Source organism: Sorex araneus, chromosome 4, assembly GCF_027595985.1.
Source record: "Sorex araneus isolate mSorAra2 chromosome 4, mSorAra2.pri, whole genome shotgun sequence".
Classification (NCBI taxonomy): domain Eukaryota; kingdom Metazoa; phylum Chordata; class Mammalia; order Eulipotyphla; family Soricidae; genus Sorex; species Sorex araneus.
Window position 1 is genome coordinate 30221681 of NC_073305.1, and position 14686 is coordinate 30236366.

The 14686-nt window shown below is 36.3% G+C and overlaps 1 protein-coding gene across 2 annotated transcripts in view; it reads right to left on the reverse strand.

Annotated features, from left to right (window-relative positions):
• The window catches only part of GADL1 (glutamate decarboxylase like 1), a 199127-nt gene that overhangs the window by 134179 nt on the left and 50262 nt on the right, over nt 1-14686 (reverse strand). Inside the window, exons 7-12 of one of the 2 annotated variants that reach the window (XM_055135746.1) lie at nt 13265-13344; nt 13096-13150; nt 12862-12912; nt 8033-8149; nt 1252-1316; nt 893-974 (exon numbers count right to left, since the gene is read on the reverse strand). In XM_055135746.1, coding sequence (XP_054991721.1) covers nt 893-974; nt 1252-1316; nt 8033-8149; nt 12862-12912; nt 13096-13150; nt 13265-13344 — 450 coding nt within the window. The remainder of the gene's footprint in view (nt 1-892; nt 975-1251; nt 1317-8032; nt 8150-12861; nt 12913-13095; nt 13151-13264; nt 13345-14686) is intronic. The other variant, XM_004603847.2, reaches the window with a different exon arrangement.

Consider the following 14686-nt stretch of genomic DNA (forward strand, 5'->3'; position numbering starts at 1 on the left):
CAATTTTTGAAAAAGTTGTAACTATCTGTACGTAAGAGACTAAATTTTAAATTTTAAATATGCTTTCCATTTGAAATAAAATTCCTTAAAAAGAGAAAATGACTTTAGCATTGGCAAAGGGAGTCCCCTGAGGGGAGAAAAATGTAAACAGATGGCTGAGAAAGATCACCCACATGCTGTACACAGATCTTGAGGAGGCATTTCTAAGAATGAAGTAGCACTTCCCAGCCTGGGCCACTTCCCACGAGGATCCTTATTTAACTCATGGAAAACACCAGGTTTATACCTTCAGCTAAGATGACCCTCAACAACTCTTCTCCCACTTGCTTCACAGTGATACAGACAAGTTTCCAACTCTTTCAATGTTCAAAAAAAAAAAAAAGCAGCAACTAAGTTCCAACCACTTGAAACAGGCCTAATAAATCAATGTTCAAGGCTCAACCCAGAACTAACATCTTCCTGTATAAATGGGCTGTTAAGCCCTAGCTAAGCATATTAAGCATTCAATTTAATGTATGACATACATCTGTTCCACTTTCTCAACAAGCAGAAGTTTCAAGATAACTTAAATCCCAGACTTAATCAAGGAGAAAAAAACCTTGGCAATGTTGAAAGCTGAGTTTCGAAATATAATCCAAATGAGGGTGAGAGAGATCATTTTTCTGTAACTAAGGAGATTATGCTCTACCAAAATTAAATCCACAAAATTACCTGTGCATAAACACTAGATCTTTTATCTGGATTCATGTAGCTTTTCTTTTGATGCCATCAGCATTTTACCAAAGAGTTTTACATCTGGCCCAGGATACCAAAATGTAAGCAAAACTGGGTTCTCCGAAAACTTGGTTAATGAACATCTCTCAATACCCAAAAGACAAACAAAAAAACTCACAGATTTGTCTTTAACAAGGAGAGCACAGCACTGAATTCCAGCCATAAGCATCTTGTGTGGGTTCCAGGCCACAGAGTCTGCTCTATGAAGTTAAACACAGAACAAGATGGGCGCAGGACTCAATTAGTTTCAGCTGGCAGGAAGTAGACCATCGCTAACATCTACAATTCAACACTCATCCAACAGTCCGTGTTCTATAGGGATTTCCTATTTAAGTAATTGAGAAATTGTATTTTAAAAACAAATCAATTATTTAGACTTTTTGCTATTTTCAACCTATCATCTAAGGGGGCCACATCTTGAGGAGATTATTTTGCTGAAATAAACATGGTTATGAAATAAACACAAACTATACTTACCTGTGGATACCATGCAGAAGCTTGCGATATTTCCTTGACATCAAAGCCGAGCCACCCCACGAAGCCTGTTGAGATAGGAACATAAGCCAAAATAATAGAATTCCAATGTCATTTGTTTACCAGTTCACTGTTATATACCTAAGTGAAAATGTCAATCTCTCTTATTTGGTATATTGTGTTGGCTTGATGTCGATCAATTTGTACTAAAGGAAAATCTGGCAACCAAACACTTAGATGATTAGAAACTCATCACAATAGATGGATTTTCATTGGCTTCTAGGATTTAACTTTACATACCATAAAGAAATTGGTGTAGTAACTATTTGAGTTGCATCTGGACTATAAAAGAGGTCCAAATTACATAGTCCATATCCTTTTGAACATTATCTAAGCTAGATATTTTTTATATGTTGACCTTTCAATATACAAAATGTGTGAATGCTAGAAAAAGATACAGGCTAATGATGGCATCCTATATAATATATGAGGTCTATATAGTAAATGGGATAAAGAGGCCAGAATACAAACATCCTCAGATTACTAAAATAGGCTAGGCTTTAATGGATCCAATTAATGTGAGTAAAAACTAAACAGTTTTGAGAAATAGATAAAAATAAGAAATTTGACAGTGAGAAAAAAAATAATTGAGACTTCCACTATTCATTGGAGAGGTAAATATGAGAAAAGGGAAGGGAAGATGAGAAAAAGGAGATGAAAGTCAATAGATCTGGTGGAGAGGGAGGAAGAATCAATAAAAAAATCTGAAAGTCAATTTTGTTCCTTAAATTGAGTGGGCTTCTAAGTTTTAATGTGTAGGAAAATAAAAGATGGTTGAGAGAGGGGGAAAAAGGAAGAGATTAGCTTGGGTTATATTGAAGACTCTATGCAGTTATTCAAATTATACAAAAACTTGGGCACGAGTCATAATATAGCAGGAAGAAGATATTGCCTTGCATGTGGATGACCCATTTCAATCCCCACCATCACCAGGAGTGATCTCTGAGTGTAGAGTCAGAGTAAGCCCTGACAGCCACTAGGTGTGGCCCAGAAACTAAATGCATAAATTGCACAAAAATTGAATGGAGAATAGCATTATTATGCCGATATTTTTATAAAAAAATTAATTCAGAGATTGTAGATAAATGGTCCAAGGTCTCACAGGTAATAAAAGCAAATCCTGGGAGTCAAAATGATTTCTTTTTCACAGTATCATTGTAATTTAGGGAAATGTCCATTTGGTTAAAAGGCATGGAGCACTGAGAGGTAGGAAAGCATTTTAGAGAATAAGTACGTTAAGGAGCTGTGAAGGAGGCAAATAAAGGTTATTCCACTTTTGACTACAGATTTTAAAAGAAAAATAGGAGTATCCCAATATCATGTTGAAGGAACTGGCAAAATTATGCACACGATGAATGTAGAAGAGAGGAAGTAAATGGGATCCTTAGAGTTTCCCAAAATCTGAGTCCATAAAAGTAGCAAACAGAAAGTACACTTCAAGTTACTGTGTGGTCATAAATCCAACTTACCAAGAACTATTTCTGGTTAAGGAGATAGTGCAGGAATTGGAGTGCATAAATTGCAAATACCCTATCCTGGTTCAGTCCTCTGTACCACTAGGCCTCCCTGAACATCTCAAGGTTGACCTTTGAGACCTCCAAATAGTAAGGTGAGGTCCTGAAGACTCCTGATCATGGCTGGGATGGCCTGAGGGCTTAAAGTACTACAGGGCCAGAGCAGGACTGGATCTTCAGGCTGACTGTGGGAGGTGGGAGGGAACCTGGGGGCATTGGTGGATGGAGAGGGACACTGGGATTGGTGTTGGAATATTATATGCCTGAAATGACTTTATTATTTGTAAATCACAGTTCCTTAATAAAAACAAGAAAAAATATGAGTCCAAAAGTCTCACTTGCAAACCCTTAGCTCCATGCCTTTTTCCATTACTGCATCTCCAACAACTCCCTGGAGTTCCCAAAGGTGATACACATACAAATCCAAGAGATTTGCATGAAGAGATTCCCACATGTAGAAGAAATAACTTGTACTAAATAACTATGGGTCAAGTCCCCATACTGCTGCATTCTCTCCCAAGGGAGAAGTCACCATGGACCATGTGCAACCCAGGCTAGCCTACCAGAGGCAACAACTCTGGCATCTAGGTAGGCAATGTCATTATCACCAATGAAAAGAAAACCCCCCTGAACAGAATTTTGAGATCTCGAATTTCACAACCATTAAGAAGATTTATATATTAGGTTCCTTTTTCCATTATATACTCCAAACTTTTAGCTGCTTTTTTTCTCACTTTTCTTATTCTTCAACCTCGATAAGAATGACCAATGATAATGAGGAGAAGAATTATAAGACCCAGCCATACTTTTTACTCCCTGTCCCACACTCCTTCCTATTTCCTTTGTATCTGCTCCTCCCTTAATTCAACAGCAAATATTTTCCCAATGCTAGTGAGTTGGATCAAAGTTTTTAAAATCACACAAATTCTTTCAAGACATTGATTTACAATGTCTTGGTGCAGTTAGGAATAGCTCATTTAAAAATATGCTCCTCAAGAGAGCTGAAAAGGAAAGGAAAACTCTGTCAATGCCCTATTATTTTCACTCTGAATCCTGAGCTTTAAAATTAGTAAATAAGGGGCCAGAGTGATAACACAGTGGGTAGGGCATTTGCCTTGCATGCAGCCGACCTGGGTTCGATCCCCGGCATCCTATATGTCCCCCAAGCACTGGCAGGAGCAATTCCTGAGTGCAAAGCCAGGAGGAACCCCTGAGCATCGCTGGGTGTGACCCAAAAAGCAAAAAAAAAATAGCAAATAAATAAATAAAATAAATAAAACCAATCAGTTAAATGAGGGAGAAACTTTCATCTTATTGATGTCATTTATTGAACTATTGCTACTTGTTTGGTAGTATGGTTATTACGTTACTTTCTCTTATCTCTTTAATTAGTAAATTAATAGTAGAGCAGTGGGGGAGTAGTAGCAGGGAAACAATCAAGACATGGCAGTATGTTAACAATTCAAATAGTTATCTGTATGACTGGTTAAAGAAACTGGTTTATCTACACAATGGAATACTACGTAGCTGTCAGAAAACATGAAGTCATGAAATTTGCATATAAGTGGATCAACATGGAAAGTATCATGCTGAGTGAAATGAGTCAGAAAGAAAGAGACAGGCATAGAAAGATTGCACTCATATGTGGAATATAAAGTAGCTGAGAAGTACAAGCTTACAATGATGCAATTTCTGGCAGATATTTCTCTGGACTTAGTTACTAAAATACAGAAATCCAAACCTGTGCGGCTGCTAGTGTGGCCTCTCGACCTCATATCTCTTCATTCTCAGCAATGGAAAACAAATTATCAAATGGTTTCTTCTCAGCAGGTCGACTTTAGGGGGGAGAAACTCCAAATCAATAATAGGAGTTTTTTGTTGAAATATTGAATGTAATCAAAGTAATGTGAAAGTAAAGTAAAATTTACCAGTTAAACATGCAGGGTGGGGGGCTGGGGAGGTGGGGGGGAGGGGGGAGGTATACTGTGATTCTTGGTGGTGGAATATGTGCACTGGTGAAGGGATGGGTGTTCGAGCATTGTTTAACTGAGACTTAAACCTGAACGCTTTGTAACTTTCCACATGGTGATTCAATAAAATAATAAATTAAAAATAAAAATTAAAAAATAGTCATCTGTAGATGACTGAATAATGAAGATACGGTAAACTCACACAATGGAACACTACTCAGCAATACCCACCCCAAAGATGAATATTTTGCCATTTGCAGTAAAATGAAAGGAAACTAGAAACATATAAAGTGGGATAAGTCATAAGGAGAAAGACAACTATTGGATGATTTTCATCCATGTGTGTCATAGAAGGGAATAGGATATAGGAATGACAAAGTGTGACTATATTAGTGGTCATTGACAACAAAATTGAAGTTTCCAAAAAGGAAGAGAGTATTATTAATTTTTTTGTTGTTTAGGAAACATATCTGGCAGAGTCTAAACCTTAGGATTTTCAATAAAATGTTTGTTATCTGGGAGTTGAAACGAGAATGGGTGAGAGATTTTAGGGAGCTTGGCCAAGAGTATGAGGCTTTTAGTAACCCCAACCTTTCATTCATAAAATGCCAAGCACTCTGACATGTTCTCTGAGGCAGTCTGGAAAAATAGTGTAGAAGATAAAATTAAAGTACCTAACAGAACCCAAGTTGTTTGCATTCAGTTGTTTAAAAATGCATTGTAATTAAACAAATTTAAGATAAAATCAAATATAAAAGTCATCATTTTATTGCACAAAGTAACCAAAAAAATTAGATCACGATTTCAAAAATGTTAAATATTTTTAAAATACAACTTTGATTTAATAGATAATGGCATATATGCAGGCAGGTTGAGATTTGGGAGAATCCCAGAACAAGCAATTATAATTACTTTGTGAAAATAAATAATACTTTTTAATATCTGCAAAGGATCGTTAAAATACCTTTTAGAAAAAAATTTTGACAGGTAAAATTTCCAACTCTGTTAATTTTTATGTTAAAAATTAAGTAAACTGGGGCTGGAGCCATAGCATAGCGGGTAGGGCGTTTGCCTTGCACGCGGCCAACCCAAGTTCGAATCCCAGCATCCCATATGGTCCCCTGAGCACCACCAGGAATAATTCCTGAGTGCAAAGCAAGGAGTAATCCCTGCGTATTGCCGGGTGTGACACAAAAAAAGCAAAAAAAAAAAAATTAAATAAACTACATAAGTTACATGAACGTTCTTCTTAATAAACTATATATCATGCTCCTGCATACATTTTATTCAATAGATTCAATGCCTACAATCTTAAGGATAGTGAACATAAAGGATTTATTGTCAGAACTAATTAATTAAATTGTGTTAAATCGAACCTAATATAACTAGGAATCACTAGATGCCTACTGTGTGCAAACAGAATAATTCATGTGGCTTAAGTATTTTCCTATGAAAGCAGTTCCTTCAAAATTAAGTCTTTAATTTTTAGAAAATCTAAAATATCTATAATATATGTAATATACATATATATTACAATTCCAAGCCCCTTAAATCTCTTAATATCATTCCCAATATCATTCCCAATTTAGAAACTGCTGTAGTTACTCTGTTTTACATAACTATGTAATCCATATTTGATGTTTCTTTTATGAGAGTAGAATTTTAAGTATAACTGCTGATGTATTTTATTTTTTCTGCATTGCTAGAGTCAAAAAAGGTACTCAATTTATTTTATCTTTTAGAACATAATGTATTATTATGCTTCTAAGTCTATGAAAATCGATAAAATCTAAGTTGAAATGTGAACAGATCCAAATACTACAATCCCACTTAAAGTCACAAATAATCTACCTGAAGTCTTGCCATTGGCATACTAATAGAACCTGTAACACTAGTGAGTTTTATATTATTGCTGCTCTTATGAAATGTTAGTCTATATTTAATGAAAAACATGAGCTTCTGAAAACTCCCCTTCATGTCATAAATGTTGCATTCTAAGAACATAAAATCACCCAAACTATAAAATTAAATGTAGGTATATACTCCAAATACTCACAAGTGTTACATTCAAATAAAAAATAATTGCCCTTTTCTTCAGACAAGGTTAGGCAAAATTTGCTTGCAGAGAAAAGTACCTAAATTCTCGTAGCATGTTCAAGTTTATGCTATTGTGTTGAATTCAATTAATTAATCCTTGATATAACAAAAAAAGGAGGGAGGGAGGGAGGGAAGGAAGGAAAAAAATGAAGGAAGGGAGGGAGGGAAAGAAAAAGGGAGGAAGGGAGGGAGAGAGGCAGGCCGGTTAACTGGGCCAGAGCAACATACGAGGTGCTTGCCTTTGTACAGCTAGCCCAGGTTCAATCCCGGGCACTCTATAACGGGCTCCTGAGTACCAACTGGAGAGATTCCTGAGTTCAGAGCCAGAATAAGTGCTAAGCACAGGCGGCTGTGACCCCCCCCCCCAAAAAAAAAAAGAAAACAAAACAAAAACTTAGCAAGTCTTAAAAATTGGCTGAATTTAACATTTTAACCCTGGTTAAGTAGACTTTTAAAAGTTATCTTTAATTAAGAAAAAAAATTGCTATGAACAATCCCTGGACTTATGAAATTAATTAGAAAAAGGGCAAATAATTAGAAAATTGTGAAGAATACATTATCCAAATTCCTCTCCAATAATTATCTATGATAGATCCAGATAAAGCCTTCTTTAATTATAGCCAGACATAACGTAATGCAGATTTTTTGCATTTTTCTGGCTGCCTAAAATCATGTCATTTTAGAACTAGAAAACACATTCCAGAGCCATTTTTTCTTTTCAACTGAAGAAACCAGGGCTCAAAAGACTACAATCACAATGAAGAAGAGTCAGATTAGAACCCCAAAATTTGACCACACAGTTAAAAATTCAGGCTACACCATGCTATCTCAAAGAGGGGTGTTTCAAAGGGTCAAAAAACATTCATGGAAACACAGGAAACAAATTGAATTCAGAAAACAAAACAGAAATCAACATTCTTGGAACTTTAAACCAATTATTTATCATTTCTAAAAAATATATCTATTTATAAACATGCCTCAAAACGGCAGGCTTTTTTTCTTAACCAGAAAGACCCACTTAAGTAAAAGCCAGGGAACTCACAGCCAGTTTTAAGAATATGAAAAAGCACTCACCAAAGCCGACAACAGACTACAGAGTTTCACAAGTACATAATACAGATGTGCACGTACAGATGGACTTACATCCACGTGAAGCCAGAGACCATGCTGCTCACAGATGTCAGCTATTTCATCCAGAGGATCAAAGGCTCCCAGCACGGTGGTTCCAGACGTGGCACAGACGAGAAATGGTGCTGCTCCCTGAGAGAAGGGTTCACACTCAGAATTGTCACTGCCACAACTAAATTCAGTCTCTGGTAGGTTAGTAAACAGAAGGGTGATACGTGCTGACATTAATTAGGTTCTTTGAAGATACTCGTTAATTGAGTATTTTTAAACTATTATATATGTCCTTGGTCTTTATCAACAGGTGAAAGAAATTCAGAAGGAGCTATGTCCATCATAGTCATTTGTCTCAACTCTATATGCATGATCTTTGATTCTACTCCCTTATTCCCCCGGAAGCTTTTTCTGTTCTATAAATTCCCAAGTAAAACTTTAACCTCAACTGCAATGGCAAACTTGCATCCTAATTCCTGATTTACTATGGGGAACAATCAGTAGGTTTTTCACAGTTGCTAAAACTCTTTTTACCAAAAAAAGAAAGAAAAAAAAAAGGAGGCCAGGAGAGACTATAGCAGGTAGGCCACTTACCTTGCCCACAGCCCATCCAGGTTCAATCCTCTGCACCCGAAAACGGACCCCTAAGCCCCACCAGGAGTGATCCCTGAGCACGAGAGCCAGGAGTAAGCCCTGACTACTTCTGGATATGGCCCCAAATCCAATAAAAAGTATAATGCAACATGAGTAGAAGATGGGCCTTTCCAGGAACAAGTCATTCAAACCTGTCTGCTTGTCTTTTTCTGAAGTGCAGTTACAAGACAAAAACTGTACTCGGGACAATTTTGATATCACAGGGGATAAGACCATTCTCCAGAACAGTGTGATCAGAGTCAGCTGGAGAAGAGAGCCTGCCTCCCTCCTACCATGATCATTCCTTCTCACGCAGTGGACAGCTGCATCTTGGAGAGTGAAGAGGTGCCAGTGGGGAATGGGAAGAAAGGAGAGAGCCGGTAGCACATCAAAGAATGGTAATTCGAGCCCCAAAGGCCAAGCACCATGACCCATAGGGGGCTTTATGGAAAACAGGTAGAGAGTGAAGCTGTTTCCAAATGGATCCCTGGGAGCATGCTGCTGACACAGGTATGCTGTTACCTGTGAAAGTTCCTTGGAAGCAAAATTTGTAGATAGAGTTGAGAGTAGGGGAATCATCTAAAACCCTAAGTTTCTAAAGCACCTGAGGAATAAGTAGAAGAATGTTTACTGCCTACAGAAATCATTTTATCTCTATTTAGAGTGATGTCAGTTTTTTTCCTCAGTTGGATGTTGAAGTGCAATTCTCATAGTAATATGTCTTATGTGTGTAGAAGATGGTCAGTTAGAAACATACTCATTCCAGTTAAACTGATCTTGGAAAAAAGCTATTTCACCAGGGGAAGGAAGGCAGAGGAAAGATTCCTGACCCACATAAAAAGTTGAAATGTCTGGGAATCAACATTATGGTAGCTAGAGAATCTATGTGCCATTGGGAGAGACAATAGTAACACATGAAATCCAGTTCAAACCAGTATGTTAGCACAAGGTCAGTAAGTGGCAGAGTCCCTGGGGAACCCCATTTGGGAAACTCTTCTGCATTTAAATACCAAACAATTATGTCTTTGTCATGTGAGTGAGCTAAATGAAACAAGATTTACACAGATCTTTAAAAGCAAGAAAGTCATTTTTTGAAACCATTGAAGGTATCATTAGTGGTTGAAATTTTCCTCATAAACTATATGACATACTGACCAGTTCTGAGAAAATATCCATCTAAGCTACAACAGCCTATTGAGTTTTCTGCACATTTTTAATAGTCTATCCATAAATATCACTGAGAAATTAAAAGTTAGTGATCTTAACTTTATGTAATCTTTCCTTCTCATGTCTAATAACGTTATTGAGAGAATTAAACAGAAACAGTGTTGATGTTTGTTGCTGATAAACTGTATTCCTAAGAAACTCATTTTACAGACACACACTAAAATATCTTCAAATATGCACTGGTTACACCAGTTAGATCTTTTAATAAACACTTCAGAGGCTCTGGTGCTGCTGTGTTCTTCACCATCTATATAGTAGCATCAGAAAACAGCATCATTGCCCAACAGATCTCTAACTGACTGTGCCTGGCCAGGAAATTAACTCCCAGCAGAAAAAGAAGTTGATATACTATGATATACTATTTCCTACATCTGCAACGATTTGAGTTAAAAGTTTGAAACAGAAACTGGTCTGAAACTACTGAGAAAAGTTAACTAGTCAGAAGGTATAAAAATCTCAGAACACATGTGAAGTTTGTCCTTGGTGAATCCAGACTCAAGTTTTAACTGACTTGAAAGAAAACTTGAGAAGACAAACCAACTCTCACCCTATTGCCCTACTTTTAAATGTGCCTAAGGCAATTTTTACTTTTAAAAAACTCCCCTTTTTAAGTTCTCAACTTTAGGAAATGTCAGTTTCACACTTTCAGTATTAAAAACAAACAATAAAAAAAACTATAATGATCAGTGAAATAAAAGCCATCAAATATGCAATACTATGAATTCTTAATGATAATCAAAATTGGTATCAAGTTTTGGCTATCTTTAAAAAGTGGTAGATAATTAAATTACTCCTCTGAATATTGGCAAAAAAGGAAGAAAAATCCATTATCCTCCATTGCCTGTGTCAACTATCTCCTTGGGGGCACTAAGTAGAGATGAGAGAATGTTTTCCTTTAAGTAATATGCCAACAAATGAAGAAGGAGTAGAAGCATTAATTAGAATATTGACTAATAAAATAATGGGACTACACAATGACCATCATTGGCAGCATCATTCCCAGTGAGGGACTGAAGTAGAGCTTTATAATAGATTCACTGCCAGAAGTTAAACTCACCAATCAATGAGCACAAAAAAGTAACACATGGTATTTCTGATGGATAGACAAATAGCCACTCTAGAAGCCTTCCCTGTAAAAATTTCAATCTGAATCTAAAAGAGCCTCAAGCTCTCACTGCCAATTAAGAGAAACTAGAGAAATCTTACAAGAAATCTTACAAATATTCTTACAGGAAAGGAGAATATTTAGATTATTGAGTTATTTGAGTAATCTAGACTATCTGTAATGTGGAAACTCAAGAAAGAGTACAAGCTATCAGGGCTGAAGTGATGGTCTAGCAGGTAGGGTCTGTACTGTGCACACAGTCAATCTGGGTTTGATCCTCCCACACCTCACGTGATGCCCCAAGCACTGCCAGGAGTGACCTCTGAGCACAGAGGCAAAAATAAGCCCTGAGCCCAACTGGGTAAGGTCCCCAAACAAAAATCAAATAGACAAACAAAAAAAAAAATTTCAAAGGATCTGATCTCTTTACCAGGCCAGAAGGAACAGAGTGAAGCTACTTTCTACACATCTGAAAATATTTATGTCATGAGTCAGCCAAAGAAAACATGTGAACCTTGAATGAATGCATCTTCACATGTAAAATATTTGTATTAAAAAAGCTTTGGGAGAATTTTAATTTAGACTAAACTTTTAATGATATTATGACACTACTGTTCCTTCTAAAAGTGTTATGTTTTTGGAAAATGTGTAGATATATTTTAAGTATATGCAAAGCTCTTTATGGATACAATGCCAAGATTTGTGTAATTTACTTCAAACTATTCCAGTAGTGGTCAGAGAGGATGCAATATACATGAGACAGAGCAGAGGTTATGCTAATAATTGTTGATGCTGCATGATGCATATGTGGTGGCTCATTATATTAGCTTAATATGTTTAAAAAGTTCAGTGAAAAGATTAAAATTCAAGAGTAAAAGAAAACTGTAGAGATAAAGTGAGAGGGAGGAATAAAGGAGGAACCGTATGTATTATATGAAAATCACCATCAAGATTTCTCTTTTACAAGTGTTAATCACAGAAGTAGGTTATAATGCAGAATTTTACTCAAATCAAAGGCATAAGATAATCTGTAGCGCCAGACAACTATCAGATTCACTTGTCACAGGAATGCTTTTTTTAAAGGATAAGTGTATATCTAAGGAAATATACTTGAAGCCAATACATCTACAATAAAAGCAGAATTTTAAAGTCTAGGCTATCAAATCAAAGAGAATTATGTGGCATGCGGTAGAATAAAGTGACTTTTATGAAAAAAGTAAGTACAAAGAATAAATAACACAATTCAATATCAAAAGTTAAAACAATAAAGAACCAATCTCTCATAGAATATTAAATCCTATGTAAAGAGATAAAATACCATCCCAGTAGGAAGCTAGACTTTTCCATTAATCCAAAAGGACACAGGCATGCCGATGTTCTTCACACAAGCATTATTTGCAATCATCAAGATACAGCAACAACCTAAATGCCCAAGAATAAATGAGTGGATAAGGTAATTACCTCAATATAAAGGTTAAAAAAAAAATTAAGTCCTAAAAAAAAAAAGGTGTCAGGGACAGCTTTAGCCCTTAAGGTAATCGGGCCATGCCTGGCCGGCCCTTGTAATGGACACGCCAGCTTTAACAGTTCTGGCAACTAAGAAAAGGAAGGCATTCTTCCACACTGAGGCCCAGAGCCATGGTACAGGAATAATTTTAAAATGGGCTTTGGTGGAAGCAACCTGGCAGAATAGGTTGATGAAGAAATCGGGGATCTTTCTGTATGCAACTTAGAGACAATTGGTTTGGCCTGCAGAATTCTCAGTCAGGAGATATGGAGGAGTGTGGAACGTGGGGCCCTGCTGGAGAGGCTGGATGCATCTGTTAAGCTTAATTTAGGCAAGAATCCTGAATACGGTGATGTCAGTATTTTAATGGGCTCCGGCCACCTGGGAATGAGAACATCCGAGAAACTCCACAGAATATGGAGAGCCAAGCACCTGGAAATAGAACATCTGTAAATGAGTTTTCCTATTTTAACTGCAAAACACTCTCTTCTCTCTCCCACACACCGAAATGGATCTGACAGCTTACATTTCCTCACAGGCATTATCCCTCTCATACCCACACATCTGCATTCGTTTTCTTTCTTTCTTTTTCTTTTTTCCTTTCAACCCTCTTACCTCTTTTTTGGCTTGCCGGATTTGTTTGTCCAGTTCCTCAGGTATCATTTTACCCCTAAAAAATACCAAAATGTAAAGTTGTATTTAGTAGTGTATAGAAGGTCTGGCTTTTAACAAGTATAGATCCCTCCCATCCACCCACCAGACATCTAGATCCTGTCCCCATTACCTTCCATCTGTTTCCACAAAACAAACATTCTCTGTACCAATCCCAAGAAAGGAGGCTGCCTTCTTCATGGAATAATGACACTAAATTAAAAAGAACAAGAAGGAAGAGAGGCACGAGGAAATATGACAGAAAAAAATATTGCTTATATCTTAGTGGATTAAATCATATGGTTCAGCCCAATTTTACTCTTGTATAACATAAAAAGAAAATAGTGATTTAATTAAATCTCATCATCTAGAGGATAAAACATTAACTCTGGGTCAGGGAAACCAAACTTTAATGCCAAGTATCCCCAGTAATAGTTATAAGAACTTGAGAAAATAATGTAAGCTCTACAAACATCAGTTTGCTAACATATAAAGTAGCCATTGTATGCCTACTTCATCTGCTTGTCATAGAATTAAATGGATGAGCATATAGGAAGGATTGAACACAGAGCTTGGCATAAGGAATAAACTCGGTCACTGGAGATTATTGTTTCCATAACACTGACTAAAGTTTCTCTTAATGTTACTAAGACAACTCTAGTATTTATGGAAACCGAATCTAGTCCACTGCTGACCTGAAACCCCCTAAGGAGATAGAAAGATTGTCTTCAAATATTTCTATCACAGGCCACGGAATAATTATTTTCAAGAGCAAGCAATATATAACAGATACTAATCAGATACTTAGCCAATCTTGTTTAATATTGAATGAAAGAATGAATTTAGATATATGGGGAAGTGACTAAAATTAAAACAAAATGGATGGTAATGTATAGACGCAACTTTATGAATGAGGCTAATAGAGGGTTCTAGAATTAGGGCTAATCTATTTCTCATGGGCAAATAGTGGCATATGCTTTAGATTGTTGGCTTTTTTTTCTCCTATACCACATAAAGCTGGTAGAATAATTAGCATTCAACATTAGAGATAGTGCTCTTTATGCATTAATGTGGACAGGTGGTCAATTAATTCTTTTCCATGCCAGAAAAATGAAGGTGCTAAAGGACATTATTGTACCAAAAACCTTAGTAATTTAATTTGTAGGTATGAATACATTAAAAGAGTAGTCATGCCTTCACACTTAACTTGATATATTCCCCCAAAATGTGGCAATTTTTTTCTTCTTTTGTCAAGAGAATTTTACTGAGAGCTCTTTCTTTTTAACTCCTTGGAAATAGATGTGAAAATAACAGCATCAAGAAAAATGAAAGCATCCTAAATAATTAATTTCCAAATATTAAATAGGATAAGTTCAAAATGCCTTTAGGATGCATTCATTATAGGTTTTATAAGAACATGTACATATTGAAAAGTAATAATGTACAATTAATTTTCTACATGCTTCATCAACCCACCATAGCTCAGATAAATGTAAGGTATAGTATTTCTTGCCTGAGATTTGGGCTCTGGCAACCAAATGCCTATTTGATTTTT